This window comes from Mustelus asterias, chromosome 8 (assembly GCF_964213995.1).
Source record: "Mustelus asterias chromosome 8, sMusAst1.hap1.1, whole genome shotgun sequence".
NCBI lineage: Eukaryota > Metazoa > Chordata > Chondrichthyes > Carcharhiniformes > Triakidae > Mustelus > Mustelus asterias.
In genome coordinates this window covers 117473049-117497425 of record NC_135808.1, presented here as the reverse complement: position 1 = coordinate 117497425, position 24377 = coordinate 117473049, and the positions used below count along the sequence as shown (strand labels likewise).

At 44.8% G+C, this 24377-nt stretch overlaps 1 protein-coding gene across 1 annotated transcript in view; it reads right to left on the bottom strand.

Moving 5' to 3' along the window:
- LOC144497479 (dihydropyrimidine dehydrogenase [NADP(+)]-like) overlaps window positions 1–24377 on the bottom strand; it is a 760900-nt gene that overhangs the window by 412461 nt on the left and 324062 nt on the right. Inside the window, exons 7-8 of the mRNA XM_078218814.1 lie at window positions 18574–18655; window positions 16196–16283 (exon numbers count right to left, since the gene is read on the bottom strand). Coding sequence (XP_078074940.1) covers window positions 16196–16283; window positions 18574–18655 — 170 coding nt within the window. The remainder of the gene's footprint in view (window positions 1–16195; window positions 16284–18573; window positions 18656–24377) is intronic.

Genomic DNA, 24377 nt, shown 5'->3' with positions numbered 1-24377 from the left:
AACACCACAATGAAGTTACTGTGAAAATCCCCTAGATGCCACACTCCGGCGCCTGTTCGGGTACAGTGAGGGAGAATTTAGCGCGGCCAATGCACTGAACCAGCACACCTTTCAGGACTGTGGAAGGAAAGCAGAGCACCCGCATGAAACCCATGCAGACACGGGGAGAACGTGCAGACTCTGCACAGACAGTGACCCAAGTCGGGAATCGAACCCGGGTCCCTGGCGCTGTGAGACAGCAGTGCTAACCACTGTGCTACCCTGCCGCCAACAGTCCTGACCTGTAAGAGAAAAGAATGTATACAGGGAAGTTGCTTCTGGTTGGGAAGCGATCAGAACCGCTTTGGTTCAAAATAAAAGCACAGTGAGTCCAAGAATCGAGTCTGAAATTCTCTCCAGTTGATCACTTTATAGCGTATTACATCATGTACCAAAAGAAACAGCACCATTATCTGTTGCTAGGCAACTGACATGCTACTATTTCTATCTATTTTAATGCATGCAAATTTGTGAGCCAGCACATTGAGACATTTGTGCATTAGGGCAACTAATGAACAATATCAACTGCAAGATTCCTAAGGACTGTTAAAACAAAAAACAGCGCGATGTTAGATAACAAGAAAAATCTGCATGCTGCAAGTCTGAAGTAAAAGCGTGTTGGTTATGCTGCAGTCCCTTTCATTTTGTGATCGTTGGGGGAAAGCTAATAATGCTGGAATTAGTGCAATATTGTATTCAGAAATAATAGTGATTTTTTTCTGATTAATGATTTCAGTAATCATTAAAACGGAGAACAAAACTGAATATACTTGATCGTCAGAAGTCTTGTGATATTCTGGTTGGCAAGCAACATGACACATTAAGTTATCCCCTGCTTTCAAGCTGTTGATGGTATTACAGCCTATTTGAATTAATTTAGTCATAATGACCTCCTTGTTGTAAGTCTTTATAAATCACATTGTTACTACCAACCAGTATATGGCATTTACTGCACCAGCACCATCGGTTATATAGCAAACAAAATGCGCACAAAAGCAAATACAGATTAATTGACATTCAACTTAAAACAGTCTGGCTCGATTTCCATGCATACTATAAAGGAACATGAAGATCAGAAACAGAGGGTGGAATTTTCCCATCCCACCCGCCACGGGAATTGTAGTGGGCAGGACACGGACCCTGCAAAGGTCCATTAACCTTGGGGTGGGATTTTCTGGCTTAGGGGTGATTGTGGTCAGAAAATTCCACCCATAGTCCCAGATTTTGCTCACAATACAGGAAATGTGATTTGATTTATTATTGCCACACGTATTGGGATACAATGAAAAGTATTGTTTCTTGTGCACTATACAGACCGTTCAGAGAGTACATAGGGGAGAAGGAAAGTAGAGAGTGCAGAATATAGTGTTGCAGTTACAAATAGGATGTAGAGAAAGATCAGCTTAATATATGAAAGGACCATTCAAAGGCCCGATGACAGCAGGGAAGAAGTTGTTCTTGAGTCAGTTGGTGTGTGTTCTCAGACTTTTGTATCTTTTTCCCAAAGGAAGAAGATGGAAGAGAGTATGTCCGGGGTGAGTGGGCTCCTTGGTTATGCTGGCTGTTTTTCCGAGGCAGTGAGAAGTGTAAATGGAGTCAATGAATGGGAAGCTGGTGATGGATTGGGCTACATTTGCAACCCTTTGTAGTTTCTTTGTATTTTCTCCAATTGCTGGACCCACCTCAGTTAAAAGTGCCCTGAATCTCTAAACTTTCACTCCTCGGCTGGGGTTGTGCTGGAGGGAGTGGGGGGAACTGGGTGCAGTATGAACCTGAGCTATCAACCCCAGACGCAGATGCTGGGATGGATGGATAAGTGTTGAGGGATGCCTTCTAACTTAATCCCAGTTGTTTTAAGAGGTTTAGACCCTCACCCCTCACCCTTTATACCCCCATCACCCTCCATAGCCCCACATATACTCCATGCCAACTGAATGCCAGATCACACCACGTCCTCATTCACCCCCATGCCAACTCAATGACATCTCACTCAGCATTCACTCTGCGAAGACCTCAGGAGCCATGTGGAGATGAAACAAAATGTGTAAAAATCTAACACAGCTCTTGCTAACGGGATTGTGAAAAGAAAATCCTTAAATTCACAAAAGCATTGAAGTCTCTAGATCTGCTTAGGTGGTTAATCGCTTATAAAAATTAACACACACATGTTCATCCCTAATTCCTTTAACTGCTTCTTAAACTGTCAATCAAACTGTGAACTCAGAAGCCAATGTGAGATAACTGTAGCTTTTGAAACTCAGCCAGGCATTCATAATGAATAGCCCTCGGGGAAATGCCAACAAATAAAACTGTTTACACTGTTCCAACAGAAAACTACTCCAGTGGCCTGTTAATCAGAGCAGCTCAGCAGAATTTTTTTTAACAATCACCGACAGCTGAAGCCAGTTTAAAGAGCAGGGTATTTAACAAACTTCAAATAACGACAGTGAAACTGACTTTATCAACCCTTCAAGAGCATTTATTGTCAAGATAATAGAATAAAAGGAAGATTGAAGAATTGAGTGAAATCAAAATTAAAATAAAATTGGGATAAAAAAATGGAATTGGATAAAAGGAGAAGCGATGTGTGCAACTATCTGAGAAGGTCTTTCTGATATGCGAATTAGTGTAGTAGTAGGAAAACAAGTGCTGACTAGGGTTGGAACAATGATGCATAGAAACAGGTGCTAGAACTTATACTGTCACTGCCAGGGGGTGGGGCCTGAAGTGGGCAGAACCTGAAGGGGCCAATAGGTGCCCCCATAGCAGGGTGTTTGCTCATGTGGTGGGGCCAGGGCGATGATATTGGTATTTGGGGGGGGGGGGGGCAGGACTTTAACATTAATTTAAGATTGGGGCACCCTTAAAAAATGGCACCATGATCTCTTGGAAACCAGACTTGTCGGTGTCTTTATAATCTGCCCCTCTTGCACTGAGTTTCTTGCTCAAGATGACACTCTTGATTACATTCTTTCGGAAAATTCCACCCAGTGTGTGTGTTTAGCCTTTATTGTAGCAAATAATTGTAGTCTTTGTTGTATTTATCTTTTAAGTTAATAAATGTTATTTATTAATTGATTACAGCAAGACTCAACTGTACCTCACTAGTTTGCATATCTTTCCTCACAGTATACCAAATTGAAAATATGCACTACTAGGAACTGATGTTCCAAGTTGCCCTTCTGGGTTTTGAGGTACCCTTGCATTTAACATCAGAGGGGGTCTTAACAAAATGTCTACTCCACAAATTCATGATCCCCATACTGCGTGTTAAAGCTTGCAATAACTATAAGAGGGTCTGTTTGAACTCAGCACCTGTTTCAATGATCCTGCTGAAATTGGGTTTCCCCCATGTGTGGATCGCACCCTTTCCCCGACCAGCAAAAATGGGATTTGTTGGAAATGGGGGAAGGATGTGAAAATCCAAGTCTCAGCCACCACACAGAAATTGCTGGTTGGGGTGGAAAGACCTCTGATGAGCAGTCTCCTTCATCCCAACTTAAGTGGCCAATTAAGGGCCGTTTCCCATCCAGTCTCAATTCTTAGGTTGGTGGAACGATTGCACTTCTGTGGGAGAAGCCCAAAAACGAGCAGAGTGACATACCAGGTGGGAAAAGGCAGACATCTCATAGGATCATAGAAACCCTACAGTGCAGTAGGAGGACATTCGGCCCATTGAGTCTGCACCGACAACAATCCCACCCAGGCCCTATCTCCATAACCACACGTATTTACCCTGCTAACCCCCCTGACACTAAGGGGCAATTTGGCATGGCCAATTAACCTAACCCACACATCTTTGACTGTGGGAGGAAACCAGAGTGCCCAGAGGAAACACAGGCAGACACGGGGAGAACGTGCAGACTTTTCACAGACTGCCACCTGGGTCCCTGGCGCTGTGAGGCAGCAGTGCTAACCACTGTGCCACCATGCTGTCCCCTTCTCAATCAGAAGCCCTCATTTGAAGTCAGGTGCATCCCCACGGGCCTCTGGACCTCCCTCCACTACCCCCACCCCCAACCCCAGCTTCTACTCATCAACACCTTTGCAACCCACTAACCTTCCCTATCCTCCTCGCCCATCCCTTGAACTTACCATGGCCTCCAGCGTCTGGCCTTAGGTACCAACGTTCTCCTGCATTTCTTCTTCTGACCACTGCAGCGCTGTCACTGCAGGGATTGCAGATTGGCCATGAGCTCTCCGAGGGGGGGTTTTCTCCCAAGTGAGGGGCGGAAGTCCCGGGTGCAGCCGCTTAGTGCTCATTCGAGCGTGAAAAGGCTGTAGGGCAGACAGAATCGATGGGGGCGTGTTCCCCACCGATTCGTCAGAGGGCAGGAAGTGAGACTGTCCATCCGCTGAAAAATTCAGGCCATCGTTGCACCTCCTTAACAAAAGTTTTCGTTTTGACCCAATAACCGCTATGATGAAATGCTTTAGAAATTGCACATGAACATGGTTTTAATAAAGTGATCGTTGTCACACCTAACTCGACCAACACCTATCAGATCTGTTAGTTCGGCATCTGCCTTAGCTCAGCGCATTCATCTCTGAGCCGGCAAGATGGGAGCTCAAGTCTCGTTCCAGTGGTTTGAGAATGTAAGCTGGACAGACATAATGCAATACTGAGGGAATGCTGCACTGTCTGACGTGTGAGAATAAACCCTACCCCTTTTGGCCTTCATGGTGAATGTGACATTATTCAAATTAAAAAGTCTCACAACATCAGGTTGAAGTCCAACAGGTTAATTTGGGATTGCAAGCTTTCGGAGCGCTGCTCCTTCATCAGGTGAGTCTTAAAGTCCAACAGGTTTATTTGGGATCACGAGCTTTCGGAGCACTGCTCCTTCACCAGGTGAGCAGCGCTCCGAAAGCCCGTGATTCCAAATAAACCTGCTGGACTTTAACCTGGTGTTGTGAAACTTCTTACTGTGCCCACCCCAGTTCAATGCCGGCATCTCCACATCATGGCTATTATTCAGATTGGAGTGGGGTATTTCTTGTGAAGTCCTGGCCAATATTGATCCTTTAACCAACATCAACACAACTGATTATCTTGCTCATGTAAGTGATTGCTATTTGCTGAGGCATCACTACACCACAAAACGAATGCCACATTTCCCTGTAATTACAATGGTGACTTCACACAATAAGTAAATTGGTTGCAGACAGCTCTGGGATGATCTGAAGTTGTGTAAGGTGCCATATTAAAAAAAACAATTGCCCTTTCTTTTGCTTTTGATAATTACATGATCTTGGTCGTCTTTGCTTAAATACAGACATAATAAAAACGCGTCCCATACATACAGTGTGGTTTTGTAGACACCACAAGCGCGCACAGATTCATTCCTCATACACAGAACCGACAGAGCCTAAAAGGGGGGAATTTTCCTGTCCCTCCGGCCACGGGAATTGTAGTGGACAGGGGGGTGTGGGAGCGGACCATGCAAAGGTCTGTTGACCCCGGGAGGGATTTTCCGGTTTTGGGGTGAGCGCAGCCGGGAAACCCCGCCCTAAATTTAGAACATAACAAAATAGCACACATGTCCAGCTCCTTCGCAGGCGATTCTGTTTTGAATGGTAGTTATCAGCACAAGTCGCAGAATGTTAATTTTCTGGCTCGGATGATAGATACCAATAATCCAGTCGTGTTGATTTTAATAAAGCACTACAGGAAGACCCATTGACAGCATATATTTTTTAAACTACATACATTATCTGCTTCTGACAAACCTTTCAACAGATTTGCACTCCCATTTGTCACATGTTGCATTTCATTTAGTTAATTCAAACAAAGGTGCTTAAATCTCTAATTTAGAGCAAAGAGGTAATACCAACTGAATAATAAATCATTTCTTACAAATCTCTCCAGCAGCTTTGAGGCTACTGCTCATTAATCAAGTGATACATCAATGCCATAACGTCTCTCCTCCTAAGAAGAATAAGACATTTAATTTTGATTCTAAACTTTTATTTAGTGGATATTTCCTGACCTATCCATTTGTCCTGAATTAAAGAATGTCTGATTTTTATTACTAAGCGAATGTCTTAAACTTCAAACTGGATAATTATTTCTTGTAATATATTAGGATACTGTAGTCTGCAGCACAGTATGCTAAACCATATAAATTGCTGGATTTTTCGGTACACATTCTGACATAAATATATTTTAAAAATTAGTCCTGATCTTGATTTGAACGTTTAACAGGATGGGATCTTTTCGGGAAAAGTTATTGCAACGCTTTGCAGCAGCTCATTGTAATGAGCAGCATGGTTTTTATTTGACAAGCTCGCAATCTTAAGTAGAAATCATAGCTATTCCAAATTAAATAGAAACATGAAACAAGAAACATAGCCTCACAGTGGTACTTTTTCAAATTTCTTGAACAGATGCCAAGAATGCAGCAAAAGCGTTCAGATATTGCTAATCTTGAAAAGGGATCAACATTGTTAGAGAATTGTGTGCAAATGTATGCAACGTAATGAGGCTGCAAATGTTAAACGATGACTTTGCCTCCACCTAATGGTGCACCTGTATCAAGCAAAATGCAAGATGAAGGATGCAAGTCTCCAAATTCCAGCCACAATTAGTTGTATGATTCTGTGTCATGTGATACTAATTATTAAAAATCAAATGAATGAAATTTAACTTTAAAGCATGACCACCACGGCCTGGGAAATGGGGGTGGGGGGGTTGGGGCCAAGGACGTGCAGATGGTGCCTAACACCAGGGCCTGGGGCTCAGAGAGGCCCGGGCTTGGTGTTTAAACAAATGGAATTCTCATTGTCCTTCTGACGAGCTTTAGACCTGAAAGACCCAGCCAGTGGCTAGCACTGTTGCCTCAGAGCGCCAGGAACCCGGGTTCGGTTCCCGGCTTGGGTCACTGTCTGTCCGGAGTCTGCACGTTCTTTCCGTGTCTGCGTGGGTTTCCTCCCACAGTCCAAAGATGTGCAGGTTAGGTGGATTGGCCAGGCTAAATTGCCTTTTAGTATCAGGGCGATTAGCTCGGGTAAATGTATGGGGTTATGGGGATAGGGCATTGACGGGCCGAATGGCCTTCTTCTACACTGTCGAGATTCTATGATTAAACAAGATTCAAATCTATCGACTGGGAGTGAAATAAGGGACCCGGAAACAGGAGATGCAACAGGGCCCATCATGTCGTTCCCTGGTCCTGGTGTCAGATAGCCTTTCTGTCATAGAACCATCGCATCCCTACAGGGCATAAGGAGGCCATTCAGCCCATTGCGTTTGCACCAACAACAATCCCACCCAGGCCCTATCCCCACTTAGTTACCCTGCTAATCCCTCTAACCTATTACATCCTGGGACACTAAGGATTAATTTAGCATGACCAATCAACCTAACCCGGACATCTTTGGACTGTGGGAGGAAACCAGAGCACCCAGAGGAAACCCACACAGACATGGGAAGAATGTGCAAACTCCACACAGACTGTAACCCAAGTCGGGAATCAAACCCAGGTCCCTGGAGCTGTGAGGCAGCAGTGCTAATCACTGTGTCCCCGTGCCGCCCATCAGTTTTAAGTTGGTGATAGGGAAAAGTGTAGATGCAGCGTCTATTTAAATGATGTGTATTTGTATAGCATCTTTCATGTCCTCAGGACATTACAAAGTGTTTTGCAGCCAATGAAGTACTTTGGACATGCAATCACTGTTTTAATGGAGGAAATGAGGCAGTTAATTTGTACACAGTAAGCTCCCATTCACCACAGCAAAATAAATGGCCAGATAATTTAAAGTTAGTTTATTAGTCACAAGTAGGCCCACATTAACACTGCAATGAAGTTATTGGGAAAATCCCCTAGTCGCCACACTCCGGCACCTGTTCGGGTACACTGAGGGAGAATTTACACTGGCCAGTGCACCGAAGCAGCACGTCTTTCAGACTGTGGGAGGAAACCGGAGCACCCGGAGAAAACCCACGCAGACACGGGGAGAACATGCAAACTCCGCACAGTCAGTGACCTAAGCCAGGAATCAAACCCGGGTCCCTGGCTCTGTGGGGCAGCAGTAATAATCACTGTGCCACCCTGCCGCAATCAGTCAGGAATAAAAGTTGACCTGGGTATTGAGGAGAGCCCTCCTCGTCTTTGAAATAGCCCCGTAGGAACTTTCACATCTGCCCAAGGGGGTCGACATGTCCACGCGTTACTCTCTCATCCAAAAGACAAGAGTCTGCAGTGGGCACCCACATGTCCAAAATATTAGTGGCATGGTGCCAGGAGTGCTCAGGATGGCAATGGCTGGAGCATAAACACTCAGTGCGTGCACCTAAAAGAGGCTTTAGCCCCGATGCGGATGCAAAAAGGCAACAGTGCTGGACCGACTGCAATCAGGATGACTAAGTTTATATTTGGTTGAACATGTTGTCCTTAAAGAGACCTCCGATGAAAGAGTTGAGTTGAAGCAGAAATAACCACCGAAATACGGAGCCCGGAGGAGCAAGATTTTCACCCCGTTAGCACCACAGTATTGAAGCCTGCGACCAGTCCCCACAACCCAACACATGCAGGGCCAATCTAACAACCTCTGCCAACAGCAGACCATATTTTCTGAATTATGCATTACAAACACATTTCAAACAGTGGGGGTACAACAGAAAAAAAAAAATTAAAATTACACATATTTGGATTCAACAGCAAGACATTTGGAAGGTGAGTAACGTCTTCTGTCAGGTTTAGCAAAGGGGTGGATCACAGGTTTTCTGTTATAGAGTCATAGAGGTTTACAACCTGGAAATAGGCCCTTCGGCCCAACTTGTCCATGCCGCCCCTTTTTTAAAAAATCACTAAGCTAGACCCAATGACCCTCTCAGGCAGCAGGGTTCCACACTCGGAGGAGGGAAGGGTGGAATTCTGTGGGAGTGGCAATCAGGAAGGGGGTGGGGGGAACTCTGCAAAGGGGAAAGATCAGGGGTGGGGGGAACTCTGCAAAGGGGGCAATCAAGGGGGATGGGTCCCGATGTCCATGGGGGTGCTGACAGGGGCAGCACGAGATCTCCCAGTACACTGGGAGATCGGGGCTCATGCATAGTGGGGCCCCAAGAGCTCAGCAGCTGGCTTCATTGGTGAGATTAGGCTCTGCCCCTTCCCCTACTGACGAGAATCACATCCTGGCTCTTTTTTTGCACTAAGTGCCATAAGATTGCATTTGAAACACGCCCAAAAAAAAAAACAAATCTGAAGCTCCCCCGTCTTCTCGCTCATTCGGCACTTAGAATTTTTTTCATAAGATCACGCCCTTTGTATCATCCTCACAACATCAGGCTCGGGTAGCCTGTCAGCATTTAGTCACAATAAACAGTTTTGCAAAAGAGAAGAACCTGGAACTCTTTTCCTGACATGCATACCCACACATTTCTGGCATTGTCTTGTAATTCCTCCCACTCCAGGGGTCTGTATCCTCTCATAATATGAGAGCAGAACTGTTCATAGTACTCCAAGCGTGATCTTACCAAGGTTCAAAAGAGATTTCACACAGCTTCCCTATTTTTCAATTCTATACCCCTTGAAATAAAATCTAATGTTTATTTTGCCCGTTTTTAATGATGATGCTAATCTGTGGTGCAATTTTCAGCGATTCAACCCTACATTTTTTGTTCTCTTAAATAAACGTGTTCATTGATTATTAATTTAAAATGTGAGAATGTCAGAACAATGCCTTTCCAAAGATCTATTTAAAAGGATATGCTAATTTGCTAAAGTGCTTAATCGTTATTGAAATTATTCGGAGACAATAGCATATTTGTCATGTAGATGCGCTATTGTGCAATGCATCAAAACAGCCAACAGCGAAAGACTGAGCCTTCACATAGATTACATTGTCTAAAACAATGTGGGCTGCTTGCACTATTAAACCTGAAGTGGATCTTATAAATGTGTAGAATGATCAAACACACATCAGATGTTGCATTGGTTAAGGCTTCAGACTTAGGTAGGGATTTTTGGCATAATGGAGAGAAAGAGAGCCTATCTCTCATGGTGAAAATGGTGGAAGAGGCCCAAATCCGTAACTCCCACCCCCAAATATAGCACCACTTTCCTGAGGGCAGGAATGGGCCCTGGTCGGTATTCGCACATCTGTATTTCCTGAAGACAGTTGCTCAGAGAGATCAACAGCTGCATCCCCTCATGTGCAATTTTGGTGTGAGAGGGTGTCGGAAATGCGACATGTGCAGAGTAGACCTGGTAGGGGCATGTCTGGATTATGTGGATTCACCTGGACAGCCAGATTAATCTTTTGGAAAACACGGTACCCCATTAGACATAATCCTGGGACATCTTCGGGGGGAAGTAATATGCACTTTGGAAGAGGTCAAGTGTCTTTTAGGAGAGGTCAGATGCTCTTTGAGATCTAAAAGTAGACATGAATATGCATAAAAAGTGCATAAATTCATTGGAACTGTGAAGTTCATTGGAATTGTCAAAATCTACTGTCACAAATGTCAAGATGAAATATCAAGAGGGATTATCAAAAATAACGGTCCAACATATTGAAATAAATTATCGAGAGGAGGTGCCAAAAACAATTGTCAAATGTGTCAAGAGGATCTGTCAAGTTATCAAGGCATTTAAAACTCCTGTCCTTTAAGTCTTTGAAAAAACTGCAAAAAAATATATAATTTGCTATTTCGCTTTGCCTGTTTACTTCAGCCTTGGAGTTTCTACTACTAGATTAGTGCTGCATAACTGATTTCACAAATGTCCATTATCACAGCAGTGATAAAGTACTGATAATTTGATTGACAAGTTGTTAAGGACTCTTTGAAGTGGGAATATGAATTCCGCTGCATGTTTTAATTAGTGACTATGCAATTGAATGAAATGTGTTATTGTGAGGGTCAATGTAGTAGAAGGAATGAAAATGTAGTGAATGGGTTTTTGTGAAGAAGAGTATATTTTAAAATAAAGCCTGCAAGGGGAACTTGGAACTTCATTTTATATAGATTCTACATGAGTGCTGAGGTCTGTCCATTGTAGATATTCGCTGGAACTCGACTGCCTCGCCCATCACAGAATTGGAGTGGGGAAGGGGCCGATAATGGAAATGTCCATTTATGTGGGCGTGAATTTCTGGTCTCACTCAGCAAGGCCGTAAAATCCCACTCACTGGGTGAGTTGGCATGGTAGATTTAAGAGCAAAGAATGGTGGGTGGGTGGGGGTTGGGTATGGGTTGGTATGAGATGGCACTAAGTTGATATAGGGGCTATAACGGTCTCAGGGGGTTGGGCAGAGGCTTGGATGGGGTTTGGTAGGAGTGTGGGGAGTGAGTTTAAAAAGTAAAGTTTATTTATTTGTCACAAGTAGGCTTACATTAACACTGCAATGAATTTACTATGAAAATCCCCTAGTCGCCACACTCCGGTGCCTGTTTGGGTAAACTGAGGGAGAATTTAGCATGGCCAAAGCACCTAACCAGCAACCAAAAGAGAAAATGCTGGAAAATCTCAGCAGGTCTGGCAGCATCTGCAAGGAGAGAAAAGAGCTGACGTTTTGAGTCCAGCCGACCCTTTGTCAAGAACAAAGAACAAAGAACAATACAGCACAGGAACAGGCCCTTTGGCCCTCCAAGCCTGCGCCGCTCCCTGGTCCCAACTAGACCATTCTTTTGTATCCCTCCATTCCCACTCCGTTCATGTGGCTATCTAGATAAGTCTTAAACGTTCCCAGTGTGTCTGCCTCCACCACCTTGCCCCACAGCGCATTCCAGGCCCCCGCCACCCTCTGTGTAAAATACGTCCTTCTGATATCCGTGTTAAACCTCCCCCCCCCCTCACCTTGAATCTATGACCCCTCGTGAACATCACCACCGATCTGGGAAAAAGCTTCCCACCGTTCACCCTATCTATGCCTTTCATAATTTTATACACCTCTATTAGGTCACCCCTCATTCTCCGTCTTTCCAGTGAGAACAACCCCAGTTTACCCAATCTCTCCTCATAACTAAGCCCTTCCATACCAGGCAACATCCTGGTAAACCTCCTCTGCACTCTCTCCAAAGCCTCCACGTCCTTCTGGTAGTGTGGCGACCAGAACTGGGCGCAGTATTCCAAATGCGGCCGAACCAACGTTCTATACAACTGCAACATCAGACCCCAATTTTTATACTCTATGCCCCGTCCTATAAAGGCAAGCATGCCATATGCCTTCTTCACTACCTTCTCCACCTGTGACGTCACCTTCAAGGATCTGTGGACTTGCACACCTAGGTCCCTCTGCGTATCTACACCCTTTATGGTTCTGCCATTTATCGTATAGCTCCCCCCTACGTTAGTTCTACCAAAATGCATCACTTCGCATTTATCTGGATTGAACTCCATCTGCCATTTCTTTGCCCAAATTTCCAGCCTATCTATATCCTTCTGTAGCCTCTGACAATGTTCCTCACTATCTGCAAGTCCAGCCATTTTTGTGTCGTCCGCAAACTTACTGATCACCCCAGTTACACCTTCTTCCAGATCGTTTATATAAATCACAAACAGTCAAAGCTAAAAGGCACAGAAAGTGGGAGATATTTATACCGCAGGTTGAGGGAATGAAAAATGAGTCATAGCCATAGCTTCACCTAACCAGCACATCTTTTGGACTGTGGGAGAAAACCCACGCAGACATGGGGAGAATGTGCAAACTCCACACAGACAGTGATCCAAGTCGGGAATCAAACCCGGGTCCCTGGCGCTGTGAGGCAGCAGCGTTAACCACAGTGCCACCGTGCTGGAGGGTCATTGCATGTTTTTAATCAATTGCATATTTCTTAATCAAACTTAAATATAGTGTTAGAACACTAAGACAGGCCTTTCACACAGCCCACCTCTTCATCAGGCATCCTCTGCAATTATCCTGGGATCACCTGGTTCAACTCCAAGTGAACCCGACCACTCTGGAAATAAAATTTGATGTTCAGTCAGATAGTTGGAGAAGTCGGGTTCATGGAGCTGGAAATTCTCCTCAATCTGCTTGTCCAATGACAAAAATCTAGGCCTGAGCTTTCAACTGATTAATTTGCTTGTGGAGTGAAACATTCATTATCTGGCTTTTATCAGTCAAATTCCAATTCAAAACAACCAGCCTATGGGGAGATGGTGGCATAGTAGTAATTGTCATTAGACTAGTAATCCAGAAACTCAGACTCTGGGGACATGGGTTCAAATCCCACCATGGCATTTGGCTGTCAATAAAATCTGGAATTGGTCAGTCTCAGTAATGGTGACCATGAAGCTATCACTGATTTATTTTTGTAAAAAGCCTTCAGGACCACTAATCGCCTTTACGGAAGGAAATCTGCCTCATGAGGCCTCCACGTGACTCATGTCCCTGTCCACATCAACGGGGATGAAGTTGAAATGGTCGAGAGCTTCAATTTTCTAGCTGTCCAGATCACCAACAAACCTGCCCTGGTCCCTCCACACTGATGCTATAGTTAAGAAAACCCATCAGCGCCTCAACTTTCTCAGGAGGCTAAGGAAATTTGGCATGTCCGCTACAACTCTCACCAACTTTTACAGATGTACCACAGAAAGTATTCTTTACGGATGTATCACAGCAAGGTATGGCTCCTACTCTGACCAAGACTGCAAGGAGCTTCAAAGGGTTGTGAACGTAGCCCAGTATATCACGCAAACCAGCCTCCCATTCATTGACTCTGTCCACACTCCCCGCTGCCTTGGAAAAGCAGCCAACATAATCAAGATCCCCACAGGCCCTGGACATACCCTTTTCCACCTTCTTCCGTCAGGAAAAAGATACAAAAGTCTGAGATAATTTACCAACCGACTCAAGAACAGCTTCTTCCCTGCTGCCATCAGGCTTGTGTATGGACCTGCCTTTCTCTACATCCTAGCTATGACAGCAACGCAACATTCTGCACCCTCTCCTTTCCACCTCTATGTACGGTATGTATCGCGCACAAGAAACAATGGCCGGGATTCTCCCAAATAAATTGTAAGTGCCGAATTCGTGTAAAAATGGGAGTAACTCTGCTGTTTTTTATTAGCGCAATTTTCAAAATGAATCTTCCACACTCTGTGCACTGCAGGAGGCCTCAGAGAGATTCACGCTGAAAATCAGGGGGCAGGACCTATTCCTGCTGGAGAGGCCGGCAGCACAGCGCTGAGCAGGCCCCTGCGCTTGAGGCAATCTGTCATAGCGGAGATTGTGCACGCAGACTAGCCCCGCACTGCTGGCCTCCCAATCGCCGGCCAGCTCCGTCGTTGGCCAGCCCCGCGACCCCGCATTGCTTTCACACAGACCTCCCCCCCCATACCCCAATCACTGCCTCCCGGACATCTCCGGCCAGCCCTGATGCACCACGCCCGCCCTTTTACAATCTCCTTCCTCCCCACCGCAGTCCTGATCCCGCCCACCGTGATGGCCAGCCCTGGTCAGCCCCTTGCTCCCTCTGCCATCGGTCCCTTTGCAAGAGTGATTGCAGGACCACCACACTCCCACCGATCTCCCACACAGACCCCATCCCTCAGACCCCACCCTTCTTACCCCTTCCCTTTGGCACTGCCCGATGCCTGTTGGGCAGTGCCAGGGGGCCAGGCTGGCACTGCCAGGCTAGCAATGAACAAAGAACAAAGAACAGTACAGCACAGGAAACAGGCCCTTCGGCCCTCCAAGCCTGTGCTGCTCCTTGGTCCAACTAGACCAATCGTTTGTATCCCTCCATTCCCAATGCCCAGGGGGCACCTTGCTTTACCCCGACCTCCTGGGGGGCTTCCATAGCCTCTGTTCCCTCCAGCGGGGTTGGGCCACCTGTTCAGTCTACTTCAGTCCCGGGCCCGCTAATGACATTAAAATGGTGATTATAATATTTAAAAGAGTTCCGTGCCGATTACTGGCACGGAGCTGATGATGCCGGAAACCTGGGACTCGGAGACATGCACCCAGCGGGGAACCGCTAAATGGCTTCCTCTAATGTCTCCAGGCCCGCTGTGCTGCCAGAGCAATGCAGCAGGCTAGGAAAATCTCCCCGAGTACTTTTCACTGCATACCAATACATGGCACAATAATAAATCAAATGGAAAGATCCACAGCAAAGTGGTGAACCCTTAACTGCCCTCTGACCTGGTCCATTCGATTTTCAAGTTTGCGGACGACATCACTGTAGTGGGTCGGATCTCAAACAATGATGAGACAGAGTACAGATATGAGATAAAGAATCTGGTGAACTGGTGCGGCAACAATAATCTCTCCCCTGATGTCAACAAAACGAAGGAGATTGTCATCGACTTCAGGAAGCATAAAGGAGAACATGTCCCTGTCTACATCAACGGGGACGAAGTAGAAAGGGTTGAGAGCTTCAGGTTTTTAGGTGTCCAGATCACCAACAACCTGTCCTGGTCCCCCCATGCTGACACTATAGTAAAGAAAGCTCACCAATGCCTCTACTTTCTCAGAAGACTAAGGAAATTTGGCATGTCAGCTACGATTCTTACCAACATTTACAGATGCACCATAGAAAGCATTCTTTCTGGTTGTATCACAGCTTGGTATGGCTCCTGCTCTGCCCAAGACCGCAAAGAACCACAAAAGGCCATGAATGCGGCCCAATACATCACGCAAACTAGCCTCCCATCCATTGACTCTGTCTACACTTTCTGCTGCCTCGGCAAAGCAGCCAGCATAATTAAGGACCCCATGCACCCTGGACATTCTCTCTTCCATCTTCTGCCATCGGGAAAAAGATACAAAAGTCTGAGGTAACGCACCAACCAATTCAAGAACAGCTTCTTCGCTGCTACTGTCAGACTTTTGAATGGACTTACCTTGTATTAAGTTGATCTTTCTCTATACCCTAGCTATGACTGTAACACTACATTCTGCACTCTCTTGTTTCCTTCTCTATGAACGGTATGCTCTGTCTGTATAGTGCGAAAGAAACAATACTTTTCACTGTATGCTAATACATGTGACAATAATAAATCAAATCAAAATTAAATCAGATCAAATCAAAGCAAGCCACTCAGTTCAAAGGCAATTTGGGATAGGAAACATATGGTGGCCTTGCCAGTAAATAATACATACAGTAAATTGCACACTTGTGAACTGAAACCTATTACATTTTCAAGTTGAAAGGAATGTTCAATGTTGTTAATGAAGAAAAGAATATCAACACAATTGCTACACTGACCTATACCAATGAAGACTGCTTTATATCCATCCTGCTTCAAGGTCTCGAGAGTCATTCCTTCAATTCCCAGACCTTTACCGACAACAATCTAACAGGATCAAACATTAAATTGATGATCAGATGATTTTGTGCTTGCAAATGCCAGTTTAAAAAAAACACACACACAATGCTTGTTCACATTATAAAAGTAGTTTTCTTTCAAAAAACATTTTTGAACATTCTGCTACAATTAAAATGCAGTATCTGCCATTGCAATATTCGATGCAGAGTTCTTTTTGCACTGTACCATGCGCAGAGAATATTCACCTTATCAAGAAACAGGTGCTCATTTTAAAATTTAGAATCATAGAATCCCTCCAGTGAAGAAGGGCGCCATTTGGCCCGATGAGTCTGCAACGACTCTCTGACAGAATATCTTATCATGGCTAATCCATCTAATCTACACATCTTAGAACATAGAGCAGTACAGCACAGGAACAGGCCCTTTGGCCCACGATGTTGTGCTGAACATGATGCCAAATTAAACTAATCCCTTCTGCCTGCGCTTGGTCCATAACCCTTGCATATTCATGTGCTTATCTACAAGCCCCTCAAATGCCCGTATCGTATCTGCCAGTGCCAGCACCCCTGGCAGCACGTGCCAGACACCTATTACTCTCTGTGTAAAAAACTTGCCCCTCAAATCTCCTTTGAAATTTCCCCCTCTCACCTTAAGTACATGCCCCACAGTATTAGACATTTCAACTCTGGGAAAAAGATTCTGACTGTCAACCCTATCTATGCCTCTCCTAATTTTATAGACTTCTATCAGGTCTCCCCTCAGCCTCCGCCACTCCAGAGGAAACAACCTAGTTTGTCCAGCCTCTCCACATAGCTCATACCCTCCAATCCAGGCAGCTTCCTAGTAAACCTCTTCTGTACCCTTTCCAAAGCCTCCACATCCCTCCTGTAATGTGGTGACCAAAATTGAATGCAATACTCTAAGGACATTAAGAGGCAATTTAACATGGTCAGTGCACTTAACCTGCACATTTTTGGAGTGTGGGAGGAAACCGGAGCACCCGGAGGAAACCCACGCAGACACAGGGAGAACGTGCAAACTCCACACAATCAGTTGAACAGAGGGATCTGGGAATACAGGTACAGAATTTCCTAAAAGTGACGTCACAGGTGGATAGGGTCGTAAAGAGTGCCTTTGGTACATTGGCCTTTATAAATCGGAGTATCGAGTATAAAAGTTGGAGTGTTATGGTAAGGTTATATAAGGCATTGGTGAGGCCGAATTTGGAGTATTGTGTACAGTTTTGGTCACCTAGTTACAGGAAGGATGTAAATAAGATTGAAAGAGTGCAGAGAAGGTTCACAAGGATGTTGCCGGGACTTGAGAAGCTGAGTTACAGAGAGAGATTAAATAGGTTGGGACTTTATTCCCTGGAGCGTAGAAGATTGAGGGGAGATTTGATAGAGGTGTACAAGATTTTGATGGGTATAGATAGAATGAATGCAAGCAGGCTTTTTCCGCTGAGGCTCGGGGAGAAAAAAACCAGAGGGCATGGGTTAAGGGTGAAAGGAGAAAAGTTTAAAGGGAATATTAGGGGGGGCTTCTTCACGCAGAGAGTGGTGGGAGTGTGGAATGAGCTGCCGGATAAAGTGGTAAATGCGGGGTCACTTTTAACATTTAAGAAAAACTTGGACGGGTTCATGGATGAGAGGGGTGTGGAGGGATATGGTCCAAGTGCAGGTCAGTGGGACTAGGCATAAAATGGTTCGGCACAGACAAGAAGGGCCAAAAGGCCTGTTTCTGAGCTGTAATTTTCTATGGTTCTATCACCCAAGGCTGGAATCGAACCTGGGTCCCTGACGTTGTGAGGCAGCAGTGCTAACCACTGTGCCGTTGTTGTGGGAAAAGGTGACAATATCTACGATTTCGTTTTTTGCAGCTATAAATTCAGATCTTGATCATCTGCTGATTAGTTGAATAAAAAAATCTGATCGTCTAAAGAATTAAAGTTCCGTTATTTTCTTCTTCATAATAGGACGTAAAACAAAGCTACGAACGCATCTCCGCTGAAGCAAAACAAATTTTAATTATTCTGAATACTCTCAACAATTTAAGAAATTGTTTCTTTCAGATAATTAATCACCCGCTGCCAAGACAAGACAGAACTATTGATTGCCCTTTCCCACGTTGGTGGCATTCAAACTGCAGACAGACAAATGCTCTGAACTAAAGCAGTTATCCTTCCCAAATGCGACAATTCTGCGACTTTTAATTGCACTTTACTAATGCGTGTGACATTTTGCTGTTAATCTTCAGTAAACTTCAATCCATTCTAACATTCTCTTTGTATGCAGGATGGTCTTGTACATTCCATTACCTTCACACCAAGGTCTTTCATCAGTTTGATCTCGAACTTGACAACATCATAAGGCAATCTGAACTGAGGTATTTCAGATGTGCTACCAAAAAAAGGAAAACATGTTTTATGATCGCTTGATGACTGCAGAAGGATTTCGTCAAATGCAAACCCACATTTATCACATTTCTGCATTTTTCTTTAAAAAAAACATTTCAAATATTTTGCTGTCAAGAAAGAGTGACAGTTTATGGTGATCGGGTTTAAAATCTCGCGGAACTAAAATAAATTTTAATTTAAAGTTCACTTAATCTTTCGAGAAGTTCAAAAATACACAGGGAAGCTGTTAAAAAAATACATCTTTGAAGTTCGTGCCTTACACAGTCAACATCTTTGACAAATCATCACCTTAATTTGTTAAATTAATTTGTAATACTCGTAGACAGATCTGACGGTGCAAAAGTAAAATACTGCAGATGCTGGAATCCTGAAACAAAAGCAAAACAAATGTTGGAAATACTCAGCAGATCCGACAGTATTTGTGCAGAGAAACAGAATTAATGTTTCACCTCGGTGACCTCTTATCAGAGCAGAAGGAAGATAGAGATGTAATTGTTTTTAAATCAGTAGACGGGGGTATGAAGTAACTTTCTACTTTCTGGCGTAAAAACTCTGATATTGCTGTTCTCGTTATAAAGTTTAAAGTTTATTTGTTAGTGTCACAAGTAGGTTTACATTAACACTGCAATGAAGTTACTGTGAAAATCCCCTAGTCACCACACTCTGGCGCCTGTTCAGGTACACTGAAGGAGAATTTAGCATGGCCAATGCACCTAACCAGCACATCTTTCGGACTGTGGGAAGAAACCGGAGCACCCGGAGGAAACCCATGCAAACATGGGGAGAACGTGCAAACTCCGCACACACGGTGACCCAAGCTGGGAACTGAACCCGAGTCCCTGGCGCTGTGAGGCAGCAGTGTTAACCTCTAAAAGCTTTGATTGAAAAAGTTGACTTTTTCCACTTTTAGATAGTGTAGTCAAATGTTATGTTCATCAGGTGAGAACACATGATCACAAGAGTTAGGGGCAGGAGTACACCACATGTAAAGTTAAAGCACAAGAGGTTGTAGGTAATCTCTTGAGGTGGATAGAAAGCTGGTTAGCAGATAGGAAGCAAAGAGTTGGCATAAATGGATTGTTTTCTGATTGGCAGTCAGTGGCTAGATCTGCAGGGATCTGTGCTAGGACCCCAACTATTCACATTATATATTAACGATTTGGAAGAGGGAACTAAACATATTATCTCCAAATTTGTCGATGATACAAAGTTGGGTGGGAGAGTTCAGCTGTGAGGGGGATGCAGAGATGCTTCAGCGTGATTTGGACAGGCTGAAAGTGGCATGGCAGATGCAGTATAAAGTGGATAAATGTGAGGTTATCCACTTTGAGAGCAATAATAGGGAGACAGATTATTATTTGAATGGGTGTTAATTGAGAGAGGTGGATACTCAACGAGACCTTGGTGTCCTTGTGCATCAGCGGCTGAAAGTAAGCGCACAGGTACAGCAGGCAGTAAAGAAGTCAAATGGTATGTTGGCCTTCATAGCGAGAAGATTTGAATATAGGGAAAGGGATGTTTAGCTGCAATTGTATAGGGAATTTGTGAGGTAACACCTGGAGTATTGTGTGCAGATTTTGTGTCGTTATCTGAGGAAGGATGGCCTTGCTATAGAGGGAGTACAGCGAAGGTTTACCAGGCTGATTCCTGGGATGGCAGGTCTGTCGTATGAGGAGAGACTAAGTCAGTTAGGATTGTATTCACTGGACTTTAGAAAAGTGAGAGGGGATCTTATAGAAACTTATAAAATTCTAACAGGGTTAGACAGGGTAGACTCAGAAAGAATATTCCCAATGGTGGGGGAGTCCAGAACTCGGAGCCACAGTTTGAGGAAAAGGGGTAAATCTTTCAGAACTGAGGTGAGAAGAAATTTCTTCACCCAGAGGGTGGTGAATGTGTGGAATTCACGAGCATAGAATGTAGTTGAGGCCACAACATTGTCTGATTTCAAGACGAAATTAGATACAGCTCTTGAGCTAAAGGGATCAAGGGATATGGGGGGGAAGGTGGGATCAGGATATTGAATTCGATGATCGGTCGTGAGCAAAATGAATGGTGGAGCAGACTTGAAGGGCCGAATGGCCTACTCCTGCCTCTAGTTTCTATGTTTCTATGGTCAGTCGAGCCTGTTCTATGACAGGGAGGCAGCGGCCTATTGGTATGAGCACTGGACAAATAAGCCAGAGACCTAGGTAATGCTCTGGAAACCCAGGTTTGAATCCCACCTTGGCAGACAGTAAAATTTGAATACCATAAAAATCTGGAATTAAAAGCCTGATGATAATAATGAAACAATTGTTAACTGTCATTTAAAAAAACCCATCTGGTTCATGAATGTGCTTTTGGGAAGTAAATCTGCCACCCTTTTGAGTTCTGGCCTACGTGACTCCAGATCCACAGCAATGCAGTTGACTGAAATATCCCAGCAAGCCACTCAGTTTAAGGGCAATTAGGAATGGGCAATAAATGTTGGCCTAGCCAGTGATGTCCAGATCCCATCAATTAATTTTTTCAAAAATTCAATACCATCATGGCTGATCTTGGGCTTCATCTCTTTCCTGCCTGTTCCCATATCCCTTGATTCCTGAGGCACCAAAACTCTGTCTGTTTCAGAGACAATTTGTTGACACAAAATAGAACACTTTTCTGTCTTTAGGTGCCCAGTCATGGAATAAGGGAAGGCGATATTGAGCCCATGTGAGCGCTCCACGGCATTGCTGACGCAGGTGGAGAATCCGGAGAGAATCGGGAAACGTGATTCTGTCCAAAAAGATCGCGTTTCCCGATTTTCCATGTCCCTCGCCGGTGATGTCACGAAGTTCATGCCCACAAAGGGGAAGAGCCTCATTTTAATGGATTTTAACGTACTGACACATAGTTAGCCAGCTCCCGTCACACGATCACACCCTCACTTAACATTCATACCTCGTCATGTGACGTCACGCTTTTTAAAAATGTGATTCAGTCGAGGGAATCCTCCCTGGGGGCACAAAGGGGACAGAGGGTCATGCCCGGGCAGCGCCCTGGCACAGTTTGGCTGCAAGATGTGAAATGGAGGTTTGAGGTTTGTAGCAATGCTAAGAATAAGAGGATGAGTAGAAGCTATGAATGTTAGTTATGAGTTATGATTGATAGAGGGTGTTGGTACATGAGGCGAAAACTTTGATTTCAAGAAGAAATTCGATATAGCTCTTGGGGCTAAAGGAATCAAGGGATATGGGAGGAAGGTGGGATCAGGATATTGAATTCAATGATCAGCCATGATCAAGATGAATGGCGGAGAAGGCTCGAAAGTCCGAATGGCCTACTCCTGCTCCTAGTTTCTATGTTTCTATGAGTGATGAAGTGGGGTGGTGCTCAGAGCAGTGTGTGAGGTGAGTAAATCGGTTATTGAGATTTGACATTATTTGACATACCTTCACTGACTTTGACCACCCGTGTGAGATCATAGAACTTTCTTTTGCAGCATTGCATGCATGTCCTTGCAAATTCTCATGGGGAAGGATATGCAGTTCCTCCTGCCTGTCCAGCACCAGCTAGCTAGCTCCCCTGCCTTTACAAAGTTTGTCTGGAGGGCCTCCAGTGAATGATCATAGCTCTCATTCTCAGCGCCTCCTCCATCAAGGTGTCAGGTTCAACAGGAGAGGAACTTGTAGCACTCCCCCTCCCCAGTGCATTATAATCTGCTCTTCTTCCAGCGACTATCACAGCTTGGTAGGGCTCCTGCTCTGACCAAGACCGCAAGAAACTACAAAGGATTGTGAACAGAAGCCAGTCCATCACGCAAACCAGCCTCCCATCCATTGACTCTGTCTACACTTCCTGTTGCCTCGGATAATCAAGGACCCCACGCAGCCTGGACATTCTCCCTTCCACCATCTTCCAATGGGAAAAAGATGCAAAAGTCTGAGATCACGTACCAACTGACTCAAGAACAGCGTCTTCCCTGCTGCCATTAGACTTTTGAATGGACCTACCATATATTAAGCAGATCTTTCTCCACACCCTAGCTATGACTGTAACATTATATTCTGCACTCTCTCCTTTCCTTCTCCCCTGTATTCTCTATGGGTAGGATTTTCCAACCTCACTCTCCCCGAAACCAGATAATCCCATCCGAGTTCAATGGACATTTCCATGGTCCGCCCCTCGCCCACTCCGATTTCCGTGGCGGGCAGGATGGCAAAATTCCGGCCTATGAATGGTATGTTTTGGCTGTATAGCGCACGAGAAACAATACTTTTCATTGTATACCAATACATGTGACTATAATAAATCAAATCAAATTGAGTGTGCACTGGTTTTTTGAGAGGTGCAAATTGGATTTGAGAGCTGTGAGCCTCGCACAAACCTAAGCCTCTTCCTAAGGTATGTGGCCATTCAATTGGTGTGTTTTGCTCTGGTTGTATTCAGAAATCATGCAAGTTAATGTGAACAGCACAGGATAAATCCAACCTGGCCAACTACCGCCCCATCAGCGTAATCTCAATGATCAGTAAAGTGATGGAGGAGGTTATCGACTGTGCTGTCAAGTGGCATTTACTCAGCAATAACATGCTCACTCACACTCAATTTGGGTTCCATCAGAGTCACTCATCTCCTGACCTCATTATAACCGAGGTTCAAACATGGACAAAAGAGCTGAATGCCAGAGGTGAGGTGAGAGTGACAGCCCTTGTCATCAAGGCAGCATTTGACTGAGTATAACATCAAGAAGCTCTGACAAAACTGGAGTCAATGGGAATCACGGAAAAGTTGTTAGAGTCATACCTGGCACAAAGGAAGATGGTTGCTGTTATTGGAGGTCCATTATCTCAGTTGCAGGATATCCCTGCAGAAGTTTCCCAGGATAGTGTCCGAGGCTCAACCATCTTCAGCTGCTTCATCAATGACCGTCCTTCCATCATAAGGTCAGAAATGGGAATGCTCGCTGATGGCGGCACATGATTCATGACTCCTCAGATACTGAAGCAGTCCCTGTCCAAATGCAGCAAAACCTGGACAATAACCAGGCTTGGCTGACAAATGGCAAGTAACATTCATGCCATACAAGTGCCAAGCAATGACCATCTCCAACAAGAGAAGATCTAAGCATCGCCTTTTGACATTACTGCCACTGAATCCCCCACTATCAACACCCTTGGGGTTACCATTGACAAGAAACTTAACTGCACGAGCCATATAAATACTGTGGCTATCAGAGCAGGTCAAATGCTAGGAATCCTGTAGCATGTAACTGTCCTCCAGACTCCCCAAAGCCTGCCCACCATCTACAAGGCTAAAGTTAGGAGTGTGATGGAATACTCTCCACTTGCTGGATGAGTGAAGCTCCAGCAATACGCGGGGAGCTTGACACCATCCAACGGTGTGCAGGTTAGGTTGATTGGCCATGCTAAATTGCCCTTCAGTGTCGGGGGATTAGCAGGGTAAATATGTGGGGTTACTGGGATCGGACTTGGGAGGGATTGTTGTCGGTGCAGGCTCAATGGGCCAAATGGCCTCCTTCTGCACAGTAGGGACTCTTTGATTCTATGATTCTTTGATTCACCTAGGACAAAGAAGCCCTCTTGATTGCTACCCCTTCACAAACATTCAATCCCTTCTCCATCCTTGAACAGTGGCAGCTGTGTGAACCATCTATAAGATTCATATCTTGAGCTCACCAAGGTTCCTTAGGCAGCACCTTCCAAATCCACAACCACTAT